At 42.5% G+C, this 26,637-nt stretch overlaps 1 protein-coding gene across 2 annotated transcripts in view; it reads left to right on the top strand.

The window, feature by feature from the left end:
- RXRG (retinoid X receptor gamma) overlaps positions 1-26,637 on the top strand; it is a 90,148-nt gene that overhangs the window by 29,304 nt on the left and 34,207 nt on the right. The window contains exons 2-4 of one of the 2 annotated variants that reach the window (XM_019501889.1): positions 8,524-8,783; positions 25,322-25,466; positions 26,194-26,373. In XM_019501889.1, the coding sequence (XP_019357434.1) occupies positions 8,524-8,783; positions 25,322-25,466; positions 26,194-26,373 (585 nt within the window). The remainder of the gene's footprint in view (positions 1-8,523; positions 8,784-25,321; positions 25,467-26,193; positions 26,374-26,637) is intronic. The other variant, XM_019501890.1, reaches the window with a different exon arrangement.

The raw sequence follows: 26,637 nt of genomic DNA, 5'->3' as shown, positions 1-26,637 counted from the left end.
CCCCCCCCCCCCCCCCCCGATAGGCCTGACTTGAATCATATACAGGCAACCCCCGCTTAGCACTCTTAATTGGGTCCTGAAAAAACAAGTGTTAAGGGAAACCAAAAGTATTTGACGACCCAAGATGGCAACTGCAATCGGTTTTAATGACACAAAAGGGCAACTGGGAGTGTTTATAACAAAACTTGCTGAGCGCTAAGTGAAATCAGGTATCAATTTCAAATGAGTGTTTATAGCAAAATAGCGCTAAGTAAAACAGTGTTAAGTGGGGGTTGCCTGTATTTTAAATAATCTTAAATGCATGGGTTGCCTTGGAGGATTCCATCTCTGGTGTTTCTTTAGTTTTATACTTCTGAATTCTGAAATACAGCAGTGCTTTCAAATGGAAATGCTGGGGACATTTGCATAGTGTTGTTATAGGGGAAAGGTGGCTATCCACTGAAGAACTGCTGCTACTGTCCCCACAATTGTCTTACAGAAACTCCCTTCATGAAGCCTTTAGAAGAGTAAGCTTTCCCTTAAAGTATGCCTCAGCCAAAACAGACCTTAGGGGTGGGCAACTGCTCAGGAGGAGCCAGGTCAGGCAGTGCAGGTGTCAGCATGGTGCCTGCCTGGTGCACCATGCTGTTCTGCCTCCCCACTGGACTGTGCTCCATGCTTCTGCCTACAGAAGCGCTGTTGACTTGGGGGGCAGGGTGCCAAAATACAAGTTTGCCCAGGGCGCCATTTTCCTAAGGCTGGCTCTGGCCTCAGCCTTGCTTTAATAAGTTTTAGGGCATTTTACACATGTGCTTAAGGTGCGTGTGTGTATGTAAAGACTACTTTAATTAGAGTGGCTCTGAGAGCCACTCAGATTTAAGCACTTGGGGTGTCTCATGTATCAATGTACCAGCACTTAAGCTGCCATTTTTAAATGTGGGACACTGATGCACAAGATGCTGGAGTCTGCTGGAGTGTGGTAATTGTCATGCTCCAGTAGGCTTGAACCTGCTCCGGTGTATTGGAGCAGCCTTAGTTTCCATAACTTGGTTTGCTCTTGATCTCACAAAGGTGTATACACAAGTGCAACTATGGGCCTATAGTGAAGACCCCAAAGACCTCACTGAGGTCAGGATTTCACCTCACTACTTTAGTGAGCTGTTCTGAGCAGGGGGTTGGACTAGATCCGTATTTCCCAACCTTTTCCAGCCCAAGCCATGCTTACATTTAATAATTTTTTTCTGCAGCACACCTGTTAAGGCATTCCCCATCCTTATACCTATTATAGCTCATTGCCATGGCAAAATTCTGTGGCACCTGTTCATTTCTGATGGTACACTTTTGGGCTGTGCACACTGGTTGGGAAACACTGAACTAGATGACCTCCTGAAGTCGCTTCCAACCCTCATTTTCTATGATTCTACTAACGTGTTTGCTAGAATGGTGATAGCTTTTGTGTTGCTATCTTTGCCTTGCTGATATAAACCAATGAGAGAGGGAGCTTTGCAAGTTGTTTATAGTTCTTTGAGTCATCCCTACTGTAAAGATTCTTGTCTTTCTAGAAAGAAACGGCAACAATGTGAACTAAATTCAGTACAGATATTGCCTAATGCATCACAGAAGCCTGTCCAAGCAGTTACAAGTTTCCATAAAGGTTAGTGCCTGAGCTCTGTCACATATAGCTGACATTATCATTTTTCTTTTGACCAGCAAGCAGATAGCTACCAGCTATGCAGACTACTTGGAGCATTGTGTTCAGGTCAGTCTGTTCTTCACTGCTCACAGAATGGTGAGATGTATAGGGTTTTTTTTAAAGGCAAAAACATGCCACCTTTATAATTGTTTTTAATTGTTTGAAAAATGTCTTTGATCAGCTATCCCAGCCAGCTGTAGCAAACAGCTTTACTTGAGCTGATTTGATGCATGTACATAAGGGCTTTGTGAAATTTTCCTGGGTGTTTTGTTTCGAAGCTGTTTTGACATGTTTCAAGCTTGAAACAGCAAAATTGAAACAAAACAAAAGGCTTCAAAATGGCTTCAAAATGAAACGAGGGCACTCAAAACATTTAGTTTCAAAGCCAGATTTACTTGGCATCAGCACCTGTCCCGGGGGCAGCTGCAGCAGCAGCCTCCTCATCCAGCATGTGGATCTGGGGGCCTGCACCCCTGGGAGGGCTGTGGGGCTGTGCTGGACTTCTCCCAGGGGTGTAGATGCCAAGATCCCAGATCTGCATGCCAAATGAGGAGGCTGCCGCTGCTGCCTGGGACTGGTGACAGCATCAGTCTTTCCTGGCATTGGGCGTGGGCTGTGCCCAGTGCTGGTTCCAGGCAACAGCCTCCTCTCATCCGGCACATAGATCTGGGGGCTCACACCCCCGGGAGGAGTCTGGCACAGCCCCACAACCCTCCCAGGTGTGCAGGCCTCCAGATCTGCATGCCAGATAAGAGGAGGCTGCCGGCAAGTGTCAGGAGTTTTGATTTGAACAGTTTTGAGGTGCAGTTTCCCAGAAACCTCTGCACCAATCTCCTTGAAACTTGGCAGGCATCATACCCTTAGAAGGGGCTACCATCTTTGAAAGTTTCATCCTAATCAGGCAAGAAGTGATAAAGTTTTAGGTATTTTCATGATTCCCCATTATAGCTTATAAGTAAAATGGCAAAATGCATTGAAACAGGGAAAGAGTTTCGATGAAAGAGCACTTCAAAACGAAATGAAATGACAAAACAAAACATTGTCCCTTTGAAACAGAAGTCAAAATGAAATGGTGCTGTTCCACACAGCCCTAATGTACACCACCTGATTGGCTTGGAGGGGAGCATGCCTCCTCTGTAAAGTCACATGAGACAATGGATGACAGGCTGTTGGACAAACTTTTTTTCAGGGTGCTAGTTGTTTTCCTTGAGGACAATTGTGCCTTGGTTCTTGGCTTATCCTCTGGCTGTATAACTGCTATCAAAGCCCCAGTTTTAACATTGGGCCTGACCACCCATGTCTTGTAGAACAAGAGGCTGTTTTTGGGATGTTAAACCCATTTACTATGTTTTCTTTGTCCAGTTTTATCTAGTACCCAAGATGCTAAAAATCTAGGCATGGGTCAGTTTTTCTTATGTCAATTTGTTGATAATTTCTTGTCCATTACAACATATTTGGGCATGACTACATGGAGAGGCATCCATGTAGTTTGTACTTAAGCCATGACAGAAATCATGTGGTCTTCCCTGGGCTGTTTTTAGTCACAGTGCTATAATTTCTGCTAGTGGTATTTTATTCTTGGAACAGATTTTGGTTCTGGTACCACTTTTGACTGGCTTGAAATACTTGTGAGAACTTTCCTGTGACTTTTCTGGTGTAGACACCTGTAGATTTACTTCAGCAGCACACTATTTCATATGTGTTTCCATTCTGAGCACACCTTTATTTTCAGGGATGTAAGAAAGAGCTGGATGTAACACCACTGGCTTCCCACCTTACTCTAATAAATCCTGTTCAAGAGGCAAGGATTTTTGGGGTGATATCTTTTTTGGACCAACTACATACCTGAATGACATTTTGGATCTCAAGGTACAAGGTGCCCTTCCTCAGATCCTGAGGGCCTTCAGGGGCAGATCTAGGGGAGGTGCAGTGGCATAGTTACATCCCCTTTGATTCCTGCTCTACCCAAACTTTAAAACTGTCTGGGAGAAGCAGTGGCACTTCTATTCAGGAAGCAATTAGTCAACTGAATTGATGGCTCCATTAAAATTTACTGATTCCTTTTCATGTTTCTTCATTCAGAAAGTGTTCATGACCCTCTCTCCTTTTTTAATGGTCCTAATGTCCCACTATTCAACCTGTCCTTCAAACTTCTGCAGTTGTGCTGTTTGTGAGCCATTCCTGGTAATGTCTGTCTCCTAGTTCATGGCCCTACAGATTTGTTTTTAGCTCCAACTAAAAACCGTAACTCAAGTGTGGTAATATTATCTCATATGTCAAAGTGACACATTGGAGGCACTGTCAAAACCTTCAACAAGATTAGATTTTGTTTCACAAATTTGAATAAAAGATGTACATTTTAAATATGACGACTACAGGACACTATCTTTTGACTATCTGACTATTTTTTGCCTAGCTTCTTGTGTTTGTTAAAATTTATATATAATCTAGCAAATTAGTACACATTCCACTAAAGTTGTATTTGTTTTTGTTTTAATTAAATGGTACAATATAGTACTAAGCTCCTAGCATATTAGTAAAGCTTCTCATTTCTTTTTAATTAGGGAAAAATATGGATTGTGTTTATGTAATAATGCACCACACCATCTGCACTCCCATTTTCAAAACCTTAGATCTGCCCATAGGGCCTCCTATCAATGGTCACTGTTATGAGACGTGAACAACATGCTTACCTTGAGTTGCTATAATTATAGATTTGTCTGGATTTAAGTGAATCTTTTTATTCCTGTGAAACTTTTTTGTGCGTCTGTCTGTCTGTCTCATGCATACACACAATTGTCTACAGTACTGTGGACAGCTTGAATCCCAAGCATTCAAAAATTGAGTCAACCACAAAAATAACAAAACTGACTTAACAATAAGGAGACCTTTAAAAATTATGAACATAAACCCTTCTTATCTTTTAGGGCTCATGGTGGTTTTTTTTAGCTTTTCTCTGCAACCAGGAGAGCTCAAAATGTGCTTGCCTAAAAAAGTGGGAGCTCGAAGGCTTATGGCAAAATAGTTTGAGTTGGAAACACTTGTTGTGCCACAATACAACTTAGGAGCAAATGGGTCTATGCTGCTGCTAACGTTTTCTGCTGATTTAACTTAATACCAAACATTTGCTTGAAAAGATGCAGGGAAGATCAGTTTTGACGCTGAGCCGTATATCTGTTGCAAATAACTCCCAACATGAATATATTGTACATGGTGCCTGCAACCTCAGGAAACCTCAGTAGGTTGCTACTGCAGTTTCTTTTGAAATGCTTTTTGGGCTGAATGGCTGTTGCACAGGAAGTAGCTGAACTGTATCTCCTTTATGGGTGGATATTATCATATTTTTAAAATATATATTTGATAGAATATTCTGAATTTTTATTCTGTTTCACAGGGGTAATAAATAAGTCCAATTTTCTCTTTGTATAAACTGTGACTTTCTTTTTCATCCAAGATACTAGAAACACATTACTTAAATGCTTATCTCCCCACCCCCACAAAAGGATTTTTGATTAAATCAATAACTTCAGTAATGCATAGAAAAGCTTTTTGCAAAGATGCAAGAGAGAAATTAAAGTAAGAGTTGGTTTAAATTTTTTTTTTTTAAAATATGAAAGATCTTTTTCAATTAAAAAGGCTGCTTGAAACGCTTCCTTGACCAGATGCCCTGGTGGGATATTAAATGTGGCTAGTGAAAAATGATCCATCTTTCTCTGGTTTTATCTGGTACCCAGGACACTGGGACTCTGGACACTGTTTAATTTCCTTGTCTCTAGTACTGTCTCCTCTAGGTAATGCTCTGTTCCAGTCTTGTAGATTTAGGCTCCATCACAACTCTAGGGTGCATGGTTTTTCTACCATGAAATGTATCTACTTGATGAGGTCATCCCATTTAGCAGTTTTCCCTAAGCTTTTTCCATCCTTGCGATTTTTCTTTAGGCAATTGCAAGAACAGGATTTTGTTGTTTTTTTCCCCCTCATATGCTACAGTATCAAGAGTAGTTTTCATTTTAATCTTATTTCCCTTGGGAAACCACCCTGTTACATGAAATATGATTTTTTTTTTTTCTGTATTCTGAATGGGCAGGTGATGGTGGGGTTGGGCCTAGTTATCGGGCTGAAGATCCAACCACTCTTGGGGTGCCTCTTTGCTGTGGTTACATGCTTTGGCTAGTTCATTTTGAAGCCCACTCCATCCACCTGCTCCCTCTTGCCTGCTCCACACCTGGGAATGCACAGGTGAGGCCCATCCAGGATCCTTCTTTGTGGCCCCTCAAGCATGTTGAACACTGAAATCCCAAGATCAGCTATAGAGGATGTCCTAAAGTCACCTCACCAGTGTGTTTCCAGATTTGGGTGGGCAGAGCATGTTTGGCAATGGCACATTCTGACAGTATACCTGCTCTGGGACAGGGGTATTTCTGTGTTTACCATGTAGATTATTAGATGCTTTGCATCTGTTATACTCGCATGTGGCAAATCCAATGGCTAACTTGAGTTATAATATGATGCGAAATAAAAGAAAGAAGGGGCTGGCTTTGCTGCTGAGGCCGGTACTCAGGAGTCCTAGAATTAATCCTCAAACCTGTCTACTTGGGTAGAATTGACCAGATGAGCTACTTTTAAATAAATCATCATCTGAACACTACTGCAAAATGAGAGTAGTTTTGTTTGTTTGTTTGTTTTATTCATAATTTAATTACTTCCCTTTTAAAGCATACTAATTATTCTGGAATAAAATAATTTATTCTAGTACAGTGTCCATACATGAAGCTATGTTAAAACAGCTATTGTAGAATAGCTTATCCTTCAGTAATTATTCTGGTCAATTTCCTTGTAACAAAAAATCCCAAGTTACTTTCCACGCCTCAGTTATCCATATATAAGAAGTTTTTTGTTGATGGAACCCTCTTGAGAGGAGCGTTGTGAAGAAAGATGAATTCACTAATGTTTGTGAAGTTCTTGACTACAATAAGGACAGCGACCACATAGATATTTGCATAGGCAGATTTTATAATCTCATCTATCCTTGCCAGTCATTCCTCATAGAAATGAGAATCGCAATACTTTAAGGGTACATTAATGAACCAAGCCTCACAGGAACTCTGAAGGGCAGATGCAAGTGCTGCGGTTTTCAGCTGGCTTCTACAGCTGAGGAACATCCAGTGTTTTTCCAAAGAAAAAAAACTGAAATGACATCAATCCATATTGCACAAGAATTCTGGGGCAATGTCCAGAACTGAACTGGTATCTCACAAGATCTGGGCATAGCCTTTAGCCCAGGGCACTTACCAAGTTTTGGCAAGCCATCAAGGGCTGTATGACGGGCAGCCAGGGGCAGATGAATATAAATTTTCTAAATTTTTTAGGGGCCCTGCAGGCTGGATAGAATGGCCTGGCAGGCCACATCCAGCCCACAGGCTGCATTTTGCCCACCCATGCTTTAACCACTAAGTGAGCCTTTGACTTTTGTGCAACTTGCTTTTCCTTCCTGTGTTCCTGAATTTATTGGTCCATCCCTAATTTTGTAGTACTTACTATTTAACTATTCAGTGGAAGAATATTTATCTGCTAGTTTCTCGGGGCAGAGCCTCTATCCCTGTGAGTTGGAATAGTCCCCAGTGATCAGAGAGGTGATTATGAACAGTGGTAAGGTCATCACAGTTGACTTTTTCCATTGCTGGCACAGAGTATGTTTGTTTCTATTGACTTTGTTAGTAAGGCAGTTTTTCTTTTAACATTACTGCAGAGTTATTTATGTGACAGTGTTTGTTATTTTACCTGAAGTAACAATCAAATCTGATTCAAAGGAAAGATGCACAATAAAGATGGGAAAAGGTCAACTTCCTGAATAACATTAAAGACATTTGTCAGAGTCAGAGGACTGGATTCTGCTGCTATCAACCTATTTCAGATTGAATTTTGCACAGGGAAAGGAAAAAGGTCTTTGTCAGTTCTTTCTTTTGCTTCTTGGATCAATTTTCCCAGTGGAAAAGCAAACATGCAGGAAAAGGATGCGGTAGCAATGACAGCAACAGAAGCCTTGAAGGCAGAGAAGCCATCTTGATTAATAGGTAGAGCAAAGGGACAGAAAGCAGGGTATCTGGGTACTAATCCTAACTGCTAGCAGTGTGCAGTGCAGTTTTAAGGCACACTTCACTTTTGTCTCAGTATTCCTCTGTTAAATAGAGATGATATTTATCTTACAGTGTGGGGGCATAATTGTTCTGCAGGAGGAAGAGATGATTTTTGTATGGAAAATTCTTATTTCCTGATGCCTTCCGAGTAAGGAAACTGTTCTCTCAGAGACTGCTGCAGGGAGGACCTTGACTGAAGAACAGGAGAAATGCATTGTATAATAAAGATTCTCTAAGGGCCAGCCTCTTTTTAAGAGTGGCACACTTTCCAAAAGCATTCATCTCGGAGGTCTTTTTTTTTTTTTCTGTTGTTTTCTGGGTTGTTCAGTCGGACCTAGAGGAATGTTTGGCTTTGTTCTAGTTTCAAAGGCTTACTTTATAATTTCAGTGTGTGTTTTATTTTTATCTTGAACTTTAGCTTTAAATCTTAAACAGAATCTGTAGTACTCACTTCATAAAGAGAGAGAGAGAAGCTTTCAGTTTGAACATTTGGACAAGGTGCAGAGCCATTCAGCTCCTGGTCACAACTCAGATTTGAGCCCAGACCACTAATGCCTGAAGGTAGTAGTGGTTGGGTTTTGTTTTTGTTTCGGTGGACCCAGTTAGACATGAGTTTGTCATCTCTAGTCTAAAAGCCAGTAATGCCAGTCCCAGTCACCAAAATCCCAGTGGCTTGTGTTGGTTACTATATCTTTCATTCTACCCTACTTTTAGATTCTCCTGTTCACACCAATTCCACGAATGTGAGCCCCTCATTGAGCCTTCACACAGGGAATTCAGTGGATGGCCATCTTAACTACATCGAGGCTCCAGTGAGTGCTGCAAGGACACTTTCATCCCCAATGAATGCTATAGGGTCTTCTATGAATGCCCTGGGTTCACCATACAGAGTCATTGCTTCATCCATTGGATCTCATTCTGTTTCTCTATCCTCAAGTCCGGGCATGAATTTTGTGTCTCATACAAGTCCTCAGGTAGGCAATGTTTACTGTCCTTATATTATAAACTGGGTTTGTTTCAATTATGAATGATAGAATTGGAACACTTGGAGGAATTTTTAGTTGTTGAATTTTTTAAGCCATTTTTAAGGATTTGATCTTACAAGGCTTCTCTCCCTTTTGATTGCTTCAGCATAAAAATCCTATGAATATGAAGAGAGAGAAGATGCCTTCGTATATTTTGTTACATAGTGAATAGTTGTTAGAGAGAATTAATTCCTGATTCGGTTCCGGGCTAAAGGGAGCCATGCAGCTGGTTAAGCTTTATGGAAAAATAGAGATAGAAAAGACCTACAGGATGTCTCAAAGTGAAGAATCTCTTGCTGTTGAATTTGTTTTACTTATACACAACTGGGAGGGCCTTGATCCTTTTTTAAAGCAAACACAAAAGAATGGAAACATAAAAGTGAGATACAAGTCATGGAAATAACATCTACACATAATATTACCACGTTCCTGAGTTTATTCGTTCACAATCTGCAAAGCTGTTTGAAAAATTCATTACATCCACATTTAAATTTTTAAAAAAATTAAATCCCTATCCTCCAGTTCTTCAATCAACTTTTAGCAATATGTTGGCAGTGCAGGATCATATCCTACAATATGTTTGCATCTGCTTTAATGAGGTCATTTTCCCAGTCAAGTGTCCTAACCAAGGTTAGCCAAAGAAGGCAAAATGTCAGCAACAGAAGCCCTAAATCTCATTGTGTTGTAATACCAAGAAGCTACTTGATAGTATCACTTCATTGGAATTGAGATTAAGACCTGTTTTGTGATGCAGAAACATTTATATTATCTTCAAAGATGTTGTATTTCTAGTAGGGAGAAAAAACAAGAATGGGATTAAAGTACCTCAGGTATTCACTGTAAATGCATGCTGCCATCATGCCTACCAGCTTGCTTTAATTAGAACAACAGTGGGCCTGAGTCTCAGTTTCATACTAAGACAGGCAAGGTGCTTTGGGTAACTCTGATTTATCTTTTATTAGACCAACTCAAATAGTTGGAAAAAATTCTTCTTTGCAAGATTTTGGGCACAAACACCCTTTATCAGGCTGTGGAAGCATCTGCAGTTGGTCTGTGGTCTTTCTGGATGGAAGCCCTTTGGGTTTATTATACTAAGCCCTTTGGGCTTCCCTGGCAGCATCAAGGGACTTCAGAATAAATATAATCACACACCCCCACCCCCATATGAAACAGGAAGAGAGGAGGCCAGTGTCAGGTTAGTCAAAGGGGTACATGGGATCCCTGAATCCTTGTTGCAGTTGAAATGCGGTGTACTTCAGCTATTCTCTGCTTATCTAGAAAGATATCAAAACCAGAGCAAAAGTTACAGCAGCTCTGGGGCAGCTCTAACTTATGCCAGAGCACCACATACAGAGTGCACCCTGTGCTTCCCCCCCCTTGTGCATGTCTGCTGTCTAAAAGGAATGCAGAAGTGGTTTACAGCAGGGGTGTCAAACTCACCTGGCCAGTGGACCAAATGAGGGTCATTGGGGTGGTCTGCAAGCTAGACTGCACCTAACCCCCTGTGCAGTGCCAGTTCTAGGCCTTGTGCTTCATGCAGTATGCCTGCCCCTAGGGCTCAGTGTCAACGTCCTGCAGGGCCAGCATCGGTCATGTGCTTCCTGTGGCATATGGGTCAGACCCAATACTGTAGGCAGCATGGGTGTGGGGTTGGCCCAGGGTGCCACAGACAGGCTACACCCCAGATCCCCTGAGATGCATGCAGAGCTGGGTCCAGTCCATGCGCCATGGGGAGCGCATGCTCCATGCTAGCCCTATGTGTACAGTGAGCCCTGTGGCTGGGGCATGGTATATGTGGCATGTGGGACTGGATGTCCACATGTACTGCATACTGGACAGGGGGCAGGCATGGGGTGTGGGTGGCACGTTGCACTCCACTGGACTTGCCCTGTGTGCTGGTTCCAGCACAGCCTGATCTGGACTGGTTCCAGAGCCAGCATGCAAGACCAGTCTGGAAGAGGATCACATACAGAGTGCACTTCATGTTGGCCCCCTGGTCTGTGTGTAGGGTATATGGGACTGGGTCCAGCCTGGGTTCTGCATGCGGGGCTGGGGCTTGGGGTTGGGCCAGCAACTCATGGGCTGGATCACGTGGCTCCACAGGTTGGATCCAGCCTGTGGGCTGTACGTATGGCACCCCAGTCTAGCTTCTGTCATCTGTACTCCAAGTGCAGAAATGGAGAAACTGAGAAGCAAGTCAACAGTATTTTGTAGCTAAAGCATGAACTTGACAACACAGTAAGGCTAGCCTTGGGTTTAATATTCAGCACCATGGACAGGTCACAAAGGAGAACTCCCAGAGAAACTGGAAGAGCAGGAGGGAAATACTACTGATGTAAGTGTGTTAAATTCACCAATGTCATACATTTTCTGAGGCAAGCGATTTGCTGTCAGGTTTGGCTGCAGAAACCATAATCTGTGCCTAGCCACATATGACGTACATGTGGTGCAAAGTGAATCATGCTGAGGTATTAATTTAGATTTCTCTGTGTTTCTAACTGAGCTGAAGCTTAACCTGTGCTCTAGAAAATTGTTCAAGAGAGAATACAACTTAAGCAGTTTAGTGTGTTTGAGGTCTGGGTGGCTGAATAACCCATGAGTGGTGAGTTGTTCCAATCTTTCCAAACCATACACTAGACTAATACAACCTCCATCCTTTTCCATACCACCCCATATCCCCTGTAGATTCTACATTCCCCTCAGTGTAAATTAGGATCAGCTCCATTGAAGTGTGACCAGTGCTTTCCAAGATTACTGCAAAGTTCAGCTCAGGTTACTTCACTGATTTCCATAGTTACTTCACTATGCTGGAACAGTGCTGGAGAAAACTGGACTTACTGAAAAGAGGTAAACCCTTGGGTTGGATTTGTTGAAACCAGAAAGCTAAGAGACAGAAGTCTTTGCTCTGACTTGTATGCAGAGACTGCAGCTGTCTGTGGCTATTGTGCATTGATCCTGTCAATCTTCCCACCATTCATCTGTGCAGAAGCCAAGGATGATACAGCACAAGACGGATCCCATAAAGACTCCTAGAATGCTGGGGAAGAAAGTTATTAAGCAGTTTTTCAAACACCCGCTATATATTACACACACCTCAAACAAGCCTATGGCTTATCACAGGGAAGTTTAATTTCTATGAAAAAAACCCACTTATTTACTCTTATGTTTTCATCATTATGAATCTCTGTCCTGGCCTCCAGCACTTTTAGAAAATCTTTCTCTGCTTCATCCCTGTACTTCCAGATTTGCTTCAGTAGTCACTTAAAAGTACCCAAAGACCTCTTTATTTCAGTCTGGTAAAGGAATATTGTTATGTCATTACTGGAGGGTAGGGGAAGTGGGACTCCTGGGTTACACTCTTGGCTGTGCTGTTAAAACACCAAGAATGAGGAAGCTTTATTTATACAGTCCAGAAGGAGAAAGACATAGAGGCTGGACACAATACCAGGACACACGTAGCATCAGGTAACAAACGAAAGAGGGGGGTGTTTTATTCAGATGATATCGGGACAAAGACCAATGGCCTGAAACTAGAAGGAAAGCTAAAGCTGCTAATTGGTTAAACATGTGTAAGTGGGAGACAAAGTAGGTGGTAAGAGGTGCACTCAAGCGAAGTGCTAGGAGGACCAAGAGTGTAGCCAGGGAGGGATGGGTTAGATAGAATGGCAACTTTTCTTTTAATTTCTTCCAAACAGGGCTGGTTGGAGTTTTTCTATTTTTTGTAATAATAATTCCTCATGGAAAATAGTTATTTCCCTAAAGCAAAACCTTTTGGAAAAGCTCTTTCCTTGTCTAAAACTTTAAAATTTAAACTGAAAATTTTGAATGGTGTGTGTCTGGTGTGAGGATGGGGTTCATTGCCTGACCCACATTTATTCTGTTGCATTCAATGCTCAGGTTTCTAGGAGAAAATATTTCACTAGTTCTTCTCATCATAGTAATATCCAGGGGTTAGAATATATGTCTAAAGCACAACTGGAGTTGCAGCTAGCAAGGGACATGAAGGGCAGCAAGAAGGGTTTCTATAAGTATGTTTGCAGCAAGAGGAAGTTCAGGGAAAGTGTGGGTCCCTTACTGAATGGGGGAGGCAAACTAGTGACTGATGAGGAAAAAGCTGAAGTACTTGATTCCTTTTTCATCTCTGTCTTCACAGGCAAGTTTATCTCCCACACTAGTGCACCTGGCAGCACAGTTTGGGGAGAAGGTGAGCAGGCCTCATTGTTGAAAGAGTAGGTTGGGGACTATTTAGAAAAGCTGGACGCATACAAGTCCCTGGGGCTGGATCCAACGCATCTGAGGGTGCTGAGGGAGTTGGCTGATGTGATTTGCAGAGCTGCTATTATCTTTGAAAAGTCTATGGCAAATGATTGGAAAAGGGCAAATATAGTGCCTATCTTTAAGAAAGGGAAGATAGAAAATCCAGGGAACTACAGACCAGTCAGCCTCACCTCAGCCCCTGGAAAAATCATGGAGCAGGTCCTCAAGGAATCCGTTTCTAAGCACTTGGAGGAGAAGGTGATTAGGAACAGTCAGCATGGATTCACCAAGGGCAAGTCCTGCCTGGCCAACCTGATTGCCTTCTATCATGAGATGACTGGCTCTGTGGACGCAGGGGAAGCAGTGGACATAATATACCTTGACTTTAGCAAGGCTTTTAATATAGTCTCTCACAGTATTGCAAGAAAGCTGAGGAAGTATGGGTTGGTTGGATGAATGGACTGTAAGGTAAATAGAAAGCTGGCTGGATTGTCAGGCTCAATGTCTAGTTGGCAGCCAGTGTCAAGCAGAGTGCCACAGGGGTCAGTTCTGGCACCAGTTGTGTTCAATATCTTCATTAACAATCTGGAAGATGGGATACATTGCATCCTTAATAAGTTTGTGTATGACACCAAGTTGGGGAATGTAGTAGGTATGCTGGAGGGTAGGGCTAGGATTCAGAGTGCCCTAGACAAATTGGAGGATTGGGCCACAAGAAATATCATGAGGTTTAGTAAGGACAGGTAGAAAGTCTTGCACTTAAGATGGAAGAATCCCATGCACTGGTACAGGCTGGGGGCTAACTGGCTGGGCAGCAGCTCTGCATAAAAGGACCTGGGGATTACGGTGGACAATGAGATGGATACAAGTCTGCAGTGCACCCTTGGTGCCAAGAAGACTAACAGCATACTGGGCTGCATTAGTAGGAATGTTGTCAGTAGTTTGAGGGAAGTGATTCTTCCCCTCTTCTGTACTGGTGAGGCCACATCTGGAGTACTGTGTCCAATTTTGGGCCCCCACTATAGAAAGGATGTGGACAAGTTGGAGAGAGTCCAGCAGAGGGCAGTGAAAACAGTTTGGGAGCTGGAGTACATGACTTAAGAGGAGAGGCTGAGGGAAATGGATTTCTTTAATTTGCAGGAGAAAAGAGTGAGGGAGGATTTGATAGCAGCATTTAACTACCTGGAGGGTGGTTCTAAAGAGGATGGAGTTAGACTGTTCTCAGTGGTGACAGCATCATACAATAATATAAAACTAGGGTTGGAAGAGACCTCAGGAGGTCATCTAGTTTGACCCCTTGCTCAAAGCAGGACCATCCTCAACTAGATCATCCCAGCCAAAGTTTTTTGTCTAGCCGGGTTTTGAAAACCTCCAAGGATGGAGCTTCCACCACTTCTCTGGGTAACCTGTTCCAGTGCTTTCACTCACCCTCCTAATAAGATAATTCTTCCTAATATCTAACTTAAATTTCTCTTGCTGCAACTTGATACTTGCTCCTTTTTCTGTCATCTACCACCACTGAAAACAGTCTAACTCCTTCTTCTTTCAAACCCCTCTTCAGGTAGTTGAAGGCTGCTCTTAAGTCCCCTTTCAGTCTTCTCTTCTCTAGACTAAATAAGCCCACTTCCCTCAGTCTTTTCTCCCAAGTTATGTCCCCCAGCCTGTTCAGCATTTTTGTTGTTCTCTGCTGGAGTCTCTCCAATTTGTCTACATTCTTTCTGTAGTAGGGGGGACCCAAAACTGAACACAGTACTTCAGATGTGGCCTTACCGGTGCTGAATAGAGGGGAATAATCACTTTCTTTGGGCTACTGGCAACACACCTACCAATGCAGTCCAGCATGCCATTAGCCTTCTTGGCAAGTAGGGCACACTGCTGGTTCATATTCTGCTTATTGTCCACTGTAACCCCTGGATCAGAGTCTTTCTTCAGAGCTGCTGCCCAGCCAGTTAGCCCCCAGACAGATGACAAAACAAGGAGCAATGGGCTCAAGTTGCAGCCAAGGGAGGTTTTAGGTTGGATATTAGGAAAAAACTTTCTCACTTGGAGGCTGTTGAAGCACTGAAACACGCTACCCAGAGAGGTGGTGGAATCTCCACCCTTTGAGGTTTTTAAGGCCCAGCTTGACAAAGCCTTGGCTGGAATGATCTGGTTGGGGCTGGTCCTGCTTTGAGAGAGGGGTTGGACTAGATGACCTCCTGAGGTCCCTTCCACCTCTACTTTTCTATTATTCTTTGATTCTATGCATGAAAATACCTACGGCCTGAGTTTTGACCCCACCACATCTGCCTTATGCCACAGAACTCGCACAAAGCAGATTTGTAGCTGCCGGGGGTGTCTAGCTGAGAACCGCCTCCCTCTCTTTTGGGTTGAGCTCTAGAACTTGGAGTGATTGAAAACAAACATCAAGGGTGTTTTGCAGGAGAATTGAGGCATCCTGGGATTTAGGGATGTTCTGAAGCTTGTTCTACATTGGAAGAAGGGCAATGCCCAAAGATTGCTTGGCAGGGGAAGATGAAGCATTGAGGGATAATGTTTGGAAAAGTGAGGGATGGGTGGTGGTGGGAAAACTGCAATATCTGTCCTTGCACTGGAGTTGGTTCCAGTTACTACAAAGGAGTATAGAAACAAACTGAATCCAGATTTGGATCTGCATACACACCTCCTGCCTGAGACTGCCCTCTTTTGCCAGTGTGTGAAAGTAGCTTCTTATCATGGAAGTCATTTTAGTCAAGTGCCCCGTAAGATGCCAGAGTCATGCAAGACTGATTGCTCTTCCTCTTTTCTGACTCTGGAAGCTAAGCAGACCTAGGTTTAGATGGCTCCACCTGGGAACTTGAAGAGGTGGTTGTGAAGGTGGGACTATTACCCAATAGAAACTGCAAGTGGGAAGATGTGAGCTGTCCTAGTTGTTGCTGATGGATGAGGAAAGGGAAAAAATAGACAAGCAGGTGAGAAATAAGCCATGATTGTATGAAGGTTAGCATCAATAGGGACTTGAGGAAAAAGCAAAAAGCTGGAGTATTTTAAATTGAAGTAACACAGTGCGAGTGGAAAAGAGTACATAGAAGCAGGGATGGGGACACTTCAGATGGGTACCTGCTTCCCATGCCATGCTTTGAATTTGCAAGTCCATCTGATGAGCTGCACCTTTTGGTGTTGTTACCCTGGAGTCCTGGTCACTTGGCTTCCCAGGTAATTTCATCCTATCTGCTTAATTTAGTCCGTCATTTCAACTCAACAGAAAATCTTTGTTTCCTTGGCCTAAATTGTTCTGCAGATTTATGCTCTTAGCAAGGGGCTAGGTTGTACCTGAGATGTCGCTGCATTTCAGTGATGGCTGAATTATTCCTCTTGAACTTTGTAGTGTTTGTGCAGTAAGATATTTTGGGAGATAAGCTTCTGTTGGTTCTTTACTGTGGCAGAGCTCTTGACAAAGTTTGTTGTACAAATAAAAAAAGTGTGAGTTTGTCGTTCCAAAGCCTGAGATGCATCAGGAAGTAGCTCCACTGATCAAGGCAGCTGATTTAACCTGTTGTTCCAAGTTAGCAAATCCGAGGCATGCACTTCACTTGCTTTCCCTCTAATGAAATGAGACAGTGAGGCCATGGGGATTCAGCAGGCAAGCAGCTAATGGATGTGGGTTCAAGCAGGTGTCCCAAATATCAAGGAACATTGTGCTTAACCCACAGGAAAACAACTCAAAAGATGTTGATGGCTAAAACCTTCGTCCCTCCCTGCTGCTGCTTGTTGCTTGTAAGAGAAAGGAAAGTGTGAATTCAATCTCCAGATAACATTTGAAACCGCAAACAGTTCCGCTGCTCAATGTCCTGGTGGGAAGAAGCAGCTATGGGTAAAGAGAGAAGGTGGAATTTTTCTAATTTTTCACCTATTGAATTAAGTTGGGCTAAAAGTATTTGAGTTGACTACTATGAACATATTCATGAGGGCTGGCTTTTTGTCAGGCAGAAAGCGTCTTAAGAAGCTGGTCAATAATTTTTCCCCATCAGCTTTTTCCCCTCCAATAAAAAATGTCTTGTCCACAAGATGGGAACTGTCAGGAGAAAGTGTTCATTCTAATGATCTTGTGGATTCTTTTCTTTTTCTTAAGAAAACCAACCAAACAAAAAAAAACCTTAACCCCACCCCTGTCTCTCAAAGCTCTCAATTTTTTTAAAATAGAAAGTTGTGGGGAGGGACTTCAATGAAAACCAAGGAAAACAAAACCCAGATTGAGAACAATTATGATTGCAAATTCATGCCTCTGGAAAGCCACACGTCAGGGCAGGGGGGACCCACTCTGAGCAAAAGAATAAATATAGCTCTGATGGCACAAAAGCTAATTAATGTAGGAACTGCCACCCAGGATCAGATGCTTAAAGAGATACGTTTACATGAGATGCTTACTGCACAGTAGCTCATTACTACCGTGCAGTAGCATCGCTGGGCACGAACTGATGTGATGCTACTGCGCAGTAGTAACAAGCTTCTGTGCAGTAAGCATCACAAGGCAACCATGCTGGGGTGCCACTGCACAGTAATGCTGGTTACTGCACAATCATTAGTACTTACATCACAGTCATTTTAGTACTTGGTTATGCAACAACTGTGCAGTGGGTGTCTTCTGTAGATATGCCCTACAGTCCAGCATCTTGTCTTCTACCTTGTCCAGTGCTAGCTGCTTCAGAGAAACAGGGAAGAAATGCTTGGGAAAGAGGAGGGGGAAAAAGCAGCAATCCTGCCAGTCCTTGGGGAAGATTTTTGTTTTGGGGTTTTTTTTTTTTTCCCCTGACCCTCATTATAGACTAAGTTCTTCATGCCATGTATTATTAAGGTTGCCAAACTTTAACCGTTTCACCTGAAACATTCTATGCTGGGTCTGTGGTATTTGTTGTTTCAGTGTAGCTGTTTCTGAGATATTAGGAAAAATTATTTCTTTTTTGGTTTTTACCTTGTCCATCTTAAAATATTCAAGCAATTCAATCTTTGAAAAGAACTAGGACACCCATGCCTTAGAGTGGGGACTTGATGTTTGGTGGGGGGGAGGGGAGCAGCCTTTGTCAGGGATGTACAATTCACTATCCCTCTGAAAATCCACCCAAATTTGGCCAGTCATAAATTGTAGAGAAAACCACAGTTTGCACATGCTTGGTTGGGACTTAGTACAGTTTAAGTTAAAATCATGAAAGATTTTTCTCCACTCAATATGTTCAAGCCTTTCACTGCCCCTAATACTGACCAAACTGTCTATGCCATTCCCATAGGACAGTTGAGCTTTCCACAGCCCAGGTCTCCTGTACCTCAGTGCGCTAGGCATCAAACTAAGCAGGATCCTCCTGTCCCCAAAGGCAGAACAGAGGAGGAAAGTGTCAGATGTAGAAGGGGTAGGATGGAAAATATTGGCTACAAGGAGCTTGCTCTGCAGGAAACTAGGTCAGGACAGAAAAAGAGCTTGATGGGTACAGAGTTGGACTGGCTGGGCAGGGAGACAGAGATGGGGTCCCTTGGAAAGTCCCCATGATCATTTGTGTCATAATACATGCACACAAGAATTAAGGTAGCACAGGCAGCATTAAGTTCGTAAAATCAGGCATTGAAAAATTAGGCGATGTCAGAATTAAAGTTCCTTTGTGCTAAGGTGGGGGGGTGTAATTAGCATAGACAGACTTATATCTTGAGCCATGATGGTTTGTTGGGGGGCAGGGTTTAGCCTTTTAAAATGCTTGTTTTGAGGGGTATTTTCTTTTTTTTCGTAGCCCTTTCTAGCGTAACTCAGTATGTTAATTCTTTGGATATTCAGTTCAATTCTGGAGGCTCAGTTCTTTTGAAATCCTGCTAAACTCATTATTGGTGAATTCAAAAGTGTAAAATAGCAAGAATGATTGAGGTAAAAATAGTTTTTGGTGCAAACCCGGTCCTCATTTAGGCATCTCCAAAAATCAGCATCTATTCTTGCATGAAAGCAGTCTCTGGTGAAGAATCAGGTCATAGGGTACCACAGAGAAAGAACTGACAGGTCAGGATTGAGGTACACGAGAGACTGTTTCATCACCTTTCCTTCCATTATGCCTGACTCAAGCCAGTGCTAAAATTCATTCACTGTAAAGCTTAATAACAATGTAAAAGAAACCAGGAATTTTAAATCAAACCTTTTCATATTTTCTAAATTAGAGTGGCTTCCTCTTTCTGGATTTGTTTTAAGCAGATTTTTTTCTAATGTTCCAACTGGGATTAACTATTGTCAATTAACTTAAGTAAAACAGCATATCTGTAAATGCTAATTACTATTGCCAGCATTAAAAAGTATTTTAAAAAATCATGAGTTAGTCCTCAAAACCATAAAATTGGCTTAAATCATAAAGTGTATTAAAGTACTTCATTTAATGAATCTTCTGGATTTTGAGGGTTTAACCTTTATTTTTTTCCAAGGTTTTTGCTGCCACCTAGTTAAAGAGGAAAAAAGCTGAGGTTGTCACACAATTACCTGGTTTTAGGGGTTTGTAGAGTTTTTTAAAGATCCCAGGACTCATGCTACAATCTTGAGAGTTGCAAATTTAAATGATCCATGATAATTTCGGACACAATTTGTGGTTGACTTTGCATCTAGATGGTCATTGACAAACACCTTAGCCGAGCTGAACTCCAGCAAACAGGAAAAAATTCTGCTCTTTATATGTAGCCTCTTAGACCAACTTTAATGTGAAATAGTTACCAGAACATTGCTCCCTTTCCTCAGTACAGTGACTGTTAGAGATGCTCAGTTGATTCTGAAACCTAACTGGCAGATCTTCCCTAGGTACTTTTTAATGCCACTAGTTACTCAACTGGTTCTTCAGCATATATAGGCTAAACTCCCATTGTTTACTATAGGAGCAAGGGCTGCAGGATCTGGCTTATCTACAGCTGGCTAAGGTGAAATTTTCAAAATTTAAAAAATATTTTTGACATTTTTATTGAAGTTTTAATATGATTTCTTTCTTTTTCTTTTCTTTCTTTTCATCCAAAAACAAATCCAATAACCATTTTTTTTTATTTTAAAACACCTGGTTTATGTTAGTTTCTTTTTACCAAGAATTAAATATTTAAAGCTATTTTGCATACAAATATCCAGTTGCTTTTCCAACACAATAGCCTGCCAGAACCACCATTTTCATTAAAGCTAGTTTTTTTTGGCAGAAAGGACACTAACTGAAGGTGCGAGACTGCATATGCAGGTGCACTGAGGAGCTGGAAGAGCTGCTAAGCACAACCCATGCCTTACTAGCCTCCCACAATAAGAGTGCTGTATCACTTGTGTTATTGGCAAAACTCTTTTTGAAACTTGGCACAACTTGCTGCATAGATCAGTTCCTTTCTTCCTCTTCCAGTTGGCTTAATTGCCTGGGGCAGGTGCAGTTTTGGTGTCACTTTAGGGAACTGCTGGGAACTGGGACAGAAAGTCTGGGTAGATTGTGGGTTGAGCACAGGTCCAGGGATAGAAATGTCTAGAGCAGACCCCCAAAAGCTGATGGTGGCAGCTGGGAAATGAATGTGGCTCAATCAGACAAAGTGTACCAATCAAGACAGGCCCTGAAACTCCACCTGCAGAGTAACTATGAACTCCTAAGAGAAATTTTAAACTGTCCTGTCCTGCTGAAAGATGTCAATGGACTGGACTATGCACTTAGTGCAAACTCCAGCTTTCTGTGCCAGTTTCTCTAACCCTACGCCATGCTTCCTAAGGATTAACCAGTTTCCTGGTTTATCATAGAACCATAGAAAGTTAGGGCTGGGAGGGACCTCAGGAGGTCATCTGGTCCAACCCCCTGTTCAAAGAGGACCATCCCCTACTAGATCATCCCAGCCAAAGCTTTGTTTAGCCACGTTTTAAAAACATCCAAAGATGGAGCTTCCACCACCTCTCTGGGTAACCTGTTCCAGTGTTTTGTTACCCTCCTAGTGAGTAAATTCTTTGTAATATTGAACCTAAACTTCCCTTGCTGCAACTTGAGACCATTGCTCCTTGTTCTGAGAACAGTCTAGTTTCATCTTCTTTTGAACCCCCCTTCAGGTAGTTGAAAGCTGCTATTACATCCCCTCTGTCTCCTCTTATCTATAATAAATAAGCCCAGTTCCCTCAGTCTTTCCTCACAGGTCATCATTGTTGTTGCCCCCCATTGGACTCTCTCCAGTGTATCCACATCCTTTCCATGGTGGGGGCCCAAAACTGAACACAGTACTTGATGTGGCCTCACTGGTGCTGAATCGAGGGGAATAATCACTTCCCTTGACCTACTGGCAACACGCCTACCAATGCAGCCCAGTATACTGTTAGCCCTCTTGGCAACAAGGGCACACTAGTGGTTCATGTTCTGGATTTAAATTCCAGCTACAGTGTTAGAAAGTGGGGAATTCCCCTGTCTGTGGTATGTTGGCTTGTCACACATGTCTGCATGCTTGCCTGGAGCATATTGCATGCTGTTGTGTTCCTGTGGAAGCTTGTCCGCTTCCTTACTGAATTGTGCATTCAATATGCACAGTGGAAAGATCTACAGATACAGCAGGCATCCCACCCAGAAGAGAGCAGATAAGCTACAATACTCCTTGCTCAGCTCTACAGAGGGGATTAAATGAGAGACATCAACCTTTCTGAAGAAGTCCTGCAGATGGTTTAGCAGGGAGGGGTTGCTCTTTGGAGTGTATGTGCCTACCATTCATCAGAACTTGGGACCCCTGGATACCTGACACATTTTACGCAGCTGACTTGTCACCCTGGAGTGTGCATTTCACAAGCCTGTTGTTGTCACATCCTGAAGTAAACGTGCAGTTACTAATTCAGCATCCTGCGCGGTGACAGAATGCACTAGCATCACAAGTGACAGGATGCAGGCCAGAGCTTTTCCCATTTTTAATTTGTGTGTGTATATAAATTAAGAATGGGAAAAGCTCTGGCCTTATATAAAAAATGCCAATCCACTGAAGAATCCTGACTAGTTGTTGTGTGTGTATTATCAGCAGTAAAGAACAGTATAGCTATTTAATTATTTATTCAATGTATATGCTGCCCCTCCCAACAAAAGCTCAGGACAGCTTGCAATAAGAGAACACAATATCTTATAAAACAGAGTGACAAGAGAACAGAGCAATGTAAAAGGGAACAAGAATATTAATTTAAAACCAGGACCCTCTAAACAATATCTCTGCCTAACTTTGTTTGCCAAACACCTGCCAACTACAAAGGTCTTAATGCTTCTGAAAGATGTCAAGGCTCAGGCTCTGGTCCCCACCTTCCTGGAGTTTCAAACTCAGTTAAGCCAAAATAAGGAGCATTTATCTCAGCAAGCCTCCCTCAGTTTAGAGACTCAGATGAAACAGGATCTAGGTCTGATAAAATAAAAATCAATTGTTTCTTTGCACTTCTCCTTTTCATATCCCTACCCGCTGAAAACCCATCTTCTAGCCTTTCATAGAATACAGGACATTCAGTAGCACTTGCTATTTTTGCTCAATATTAAATAGTTTGATCCTGTTGAACTATCTTTCTGTAAAAGAAGATCACACTAGAGCCACTGAAATGGACTTTAAAAGCAACTCTACAAGAGCAACCCTGCCTTGGCAAACTGAAAAGAATGTCTGAAATACTATTGTGCTTGGCTCTGGCTTCTGATACACCCAGAATGCTCTGGTGGTATTGATCTGACTTTTGCAAATTAATTCATGTTGGTAATGGATTAAACTAGACTCCAAGTGCCAAATATTCCTAGGTCATGTCCAGACAAGTGCAAATGTTTGTTTTCCCCAGGACAAGTAGCAGCAGCACACCATGTGCCACTGCTACTTGTCCCCAGGGGCACCCATGCCATGTGTGCTCTAGTGTGCAGCAGGTTACCCTGGATAGGGGTAGGAGAGGCTGGGGCCAGCAACTGTGCTGGTCTCAGCAGCCTTACCTGGGGTCCTAGGGGTCTCCCGGGGCTTCAGCCACAGCAGGAAGCCTGGCCAGCAGCTGCACCATGGCTCTAGCCAGCCAGACTCTGGTTTTGGGTGGCATGTGCTGCCTCCACGTGTGCCACCCCACTTTTTTCATCATAGATTTGTTTTGGCCCTAGGAATTCCCGGGGTCAAGAAAACCTCCCCGCACTGCAAAGTAGCAGCACAGGGGACACCTGCATGTGCAGCATGTTGTGCTGCAGACTGCACATCCGTGCTCGTCTGGACATGGCCCTATGGTCTTTCTTCATTTGCAGAGTTGACTTTTGGGTCATTGGTTTGAGCACTTGGCTTAGCCTAATCTGAATGCAAGAGGCCACAATGTAAACCTGTGTTCACCTGAAACGTACACTCTGTCCTCAGTAGTACTGCTCTCTGCTGGTCTGTGTCATTAGGACTTCAGGGATATATGTCAAGGTTCCTTACATTGCAATGAGCTGAGCCAGCCACTCTGAGTCTTTTTCTAGTGAAAGGTGAGAGAACACCTCTGCCTGGGGCAGGCAGTGAGGCAACTATAGGAAGGCACTGGAGGACTATCAGCACTTTTTTTTTTTTATTATTGAGTTTTACCGTATCCCCCCAGGAGACCCAGTCATGAACCAGGGTCTCATTACACTAGGTATTGTATGAACCTGGAGCGAAAAGATGATCCCTATCCCAAATGGTTTACAATCTAAATGTAAAATATGAGACCACAGAAGGATAGAGGCAGACAGGTACAGGGGGTTCAAGGAAGCAATATGATGGCATTAGTCAGCATAATAAAGCAGTAGTCTGAGACCACATTAATCCTGCATCCTCACTGCAAAGTGAGTAGATTACCAGCCCGAGTGAAAAGAGAACCTAAGTTTTAACTCCAGTTGAGTTGGCTAGTAATGATTTTAACCGAGGCTAAGCTTGGGTAAGTGGATCTTTGTGTGTGGAAGAATGAAGGGTTTGAGGCATCACTTGAATAAAAGCCTGATATTTTGTACTGGGAAATACTCTTGTACTTCAGATTTACCTGCACTCCAGATGAGAACTCTGCATCTTTTGGTCACCAATATAAATGCTATGCAACATCTCACTCTTGGAAAAGTTCACTGGATGTTAAATGGAAATAAACTGGGAAAGCTGCTCATGCAAAGAAAAAGCAAACAGCCACATGCTGATAGTGACAGCACATTTAATTCTATGGCCAAATAGTTCCCCAGGAACTTGGCCATATAGAAAAATACTGCAAATAGTAAAAGATTTGTTTGAACTATAATTGTAATCACTCGCATGCCTAGGAGCCCTTTGAAATTAATGTGTTCATTCTGCTTTTGGGATTACATGATTACATCATTTGAGTAAGACTGGCTGCCTTAGCAACAAATATATTCAGAATAAATGTGAAGAAAGGTATGTTGCTGTGGTGTAGCTTCCACCTACTGTGGGTAACAACATGCACGTGGGTAATAACTGAGAAGTGCCTTATGTTTGGTAACACCTCTTTGACTGATAAATTCTTATCTTCAGTTTAAGCTTCATGAACTATTTCACTGTTATTTTTCTTAAAACATACAGTACATCCATTTTGAAAAATTTTAATTATCCATCCATCCATGATATATATTGTTGCTGGTGTTGTTATTGATACCTATTTTTACCAAAACATTATTTGATCAAAAAAAATTGATCTTTTTGGAACACTTTGGATCCGGTTAGATATCAGTGAACTCTGGTATTTCGTTACAAGTTGAAACATTTTGCAGAACCTTATTTGTCTTCACCAAGCTTTCACTTGGAAGCTTTTTGGGCCCAGCCCTCCCAAGTCCCTTCCAATGAGAGAACAGGGTGTTTCTCTATCACTCTTGTGCTTGGAGAACTAGGTGGGGGTATGAGAGACCCCTTGTTCAGGTCCCTACTCTGCTCAGTTCAGAGAAGTCTGGACTCTGATACCTTCCCAAAGTAAAGACAACTTACAGGTTTTGTTTGTATTCCAATGCAAAATAAAAATAGATTTTTGGAAGCTCTTAAAGTGCTGTAGAATGGAATTGTCCTGTGGGCAGTTGTAATAAAATGTGGTGAGATTTGTATGAGAAATTCACAATATAAACTTTTTAAAAAAGGGTGATTTCTTGTTTTTATGAAAACACTTTTGCTACAAAATTTGTGAGCAGCTCTAACACAGAATATCTTACTCCAAATAGAGCTCTCGTTCCTGGCTCTGCATCTGTGTGCTGCTGCACTATAAATTCTAAATAATGGTGATTAAAACATTTTGGAAACTCTCTTTAAAGCTCAATGTCATGAACCATACCAGCAGCTCTGAGGACATCAAACCCTTACCAGGCCTCCCAGGAATTGGAAACATGAATTATCCATCTACAAGCCCAGGATCCCTGACCAAACACATCTGTGCTATCTGTGGGGACAGATCATCAGGTATGAAAATCCCATTCTCTAGGAAAGCATTAAGTGAAGGAATCCTGCCCCCTCCCTCCACTTCCCTTACTCCAAAGCCATGTTTGCATACAAATCAATACTAAAGACATTTGCTGAGGGATTTGACTAGTGAATATGAACGCAAAGGTCTTACTGGTTTTGTTTTGTAAATTTGTTCCACACAGCCCTGTTCATGCACTCTGTCCCCAACTAGTAGCACTATCTGTTGTTTCTGTCTTGGCCTGGGTTTTGCCAGTATGCCTAAGTACTGACATGTACTATGCCTCTCATAATTTCTGTTCTGTGGCCTCCAGACCACTCTGCCAGCACACCTCTACCTTGCCCCTATGGTCTCTTTTGAGACCCCCAAATTCCTGACTCTGCACCTCAGTTTTGCCCTGCAGTATTTGCTGTTTTGCCAATGGCATGTTCCCATATGATACTAATACATGGCCACTCTAATCTGGCACCCTGGCTCTTCCCATCTTTTCCCTGAAAGCTGCCACTGTGTATGCTGGTTTCATACTATGGACATAAATGGATGAGGACAAGGCTGACAAAATTACTTCTGCTGGCCAAAAAATTCTAGTGATTTGAATTCAAATCCCCACATCCCCTCCAAGCACCTCCCCCATTCATTTTATTTAAAGTGTACATTGGGTTATGTGCATCTTGGGCTTAGGAAGGCAAGAAAAATGTACTGATCTGTGACTACTTGTGTTCTCAGGGAAGCACTACGGGGTATACAGCTGTGAGGGCTGTAAAGGTTTCTTCAAGAGGACAATAAGAAAGGACCTTATCTACACATGCCGCGATAACAAAGACTGCCTAATAGACAAGCGTCAGCGTAACCGCTGCCAGTACTGCCGTTATCAGAAATGCTTGGCTATGGGTATGAAGAGAGAAGGTATGTGGCATGGGAGAGGTGTATGTATAAATACACCTAAGCTTGCTGTAGGATGGTCTGAGAACTTTAAATCTCCATTGCCTACAAGGAAATGGAGCTTGTTGAACTCCACACTAACAGTTCTGGATATTTTTTTCACTAGAGTTTCTATACAGTCAATAGACATATCTTTCTCTCAGCCCCAGGCCATACTGGGTAGGCAAAGGTAGCCTCGTCTCTGTTAGAGCTGATGATTCTGCAGTTCAGAGGCCACCCCCCCCCCCC

The sequence above is a fragment of the Gavialis gangeticus genome, unplaced genomic scaffold (genome assembly GCF_001723915.1).
Source record: "Gavialis gangeticus isolate Ggan-Ray unplaced genomic scaffold, GavGan_comp1, whole genome shotgun sequence".
NCBI lineage: Eukaryota > Metazoa > Chordata > Crocodylia > Gavialidae > Gavialis > Gavialis gangeticus.
Note: the sequence above shows the minus strand (reverse complement) of the source record. Positions and strands in the feature narration are given on the sequence as shown.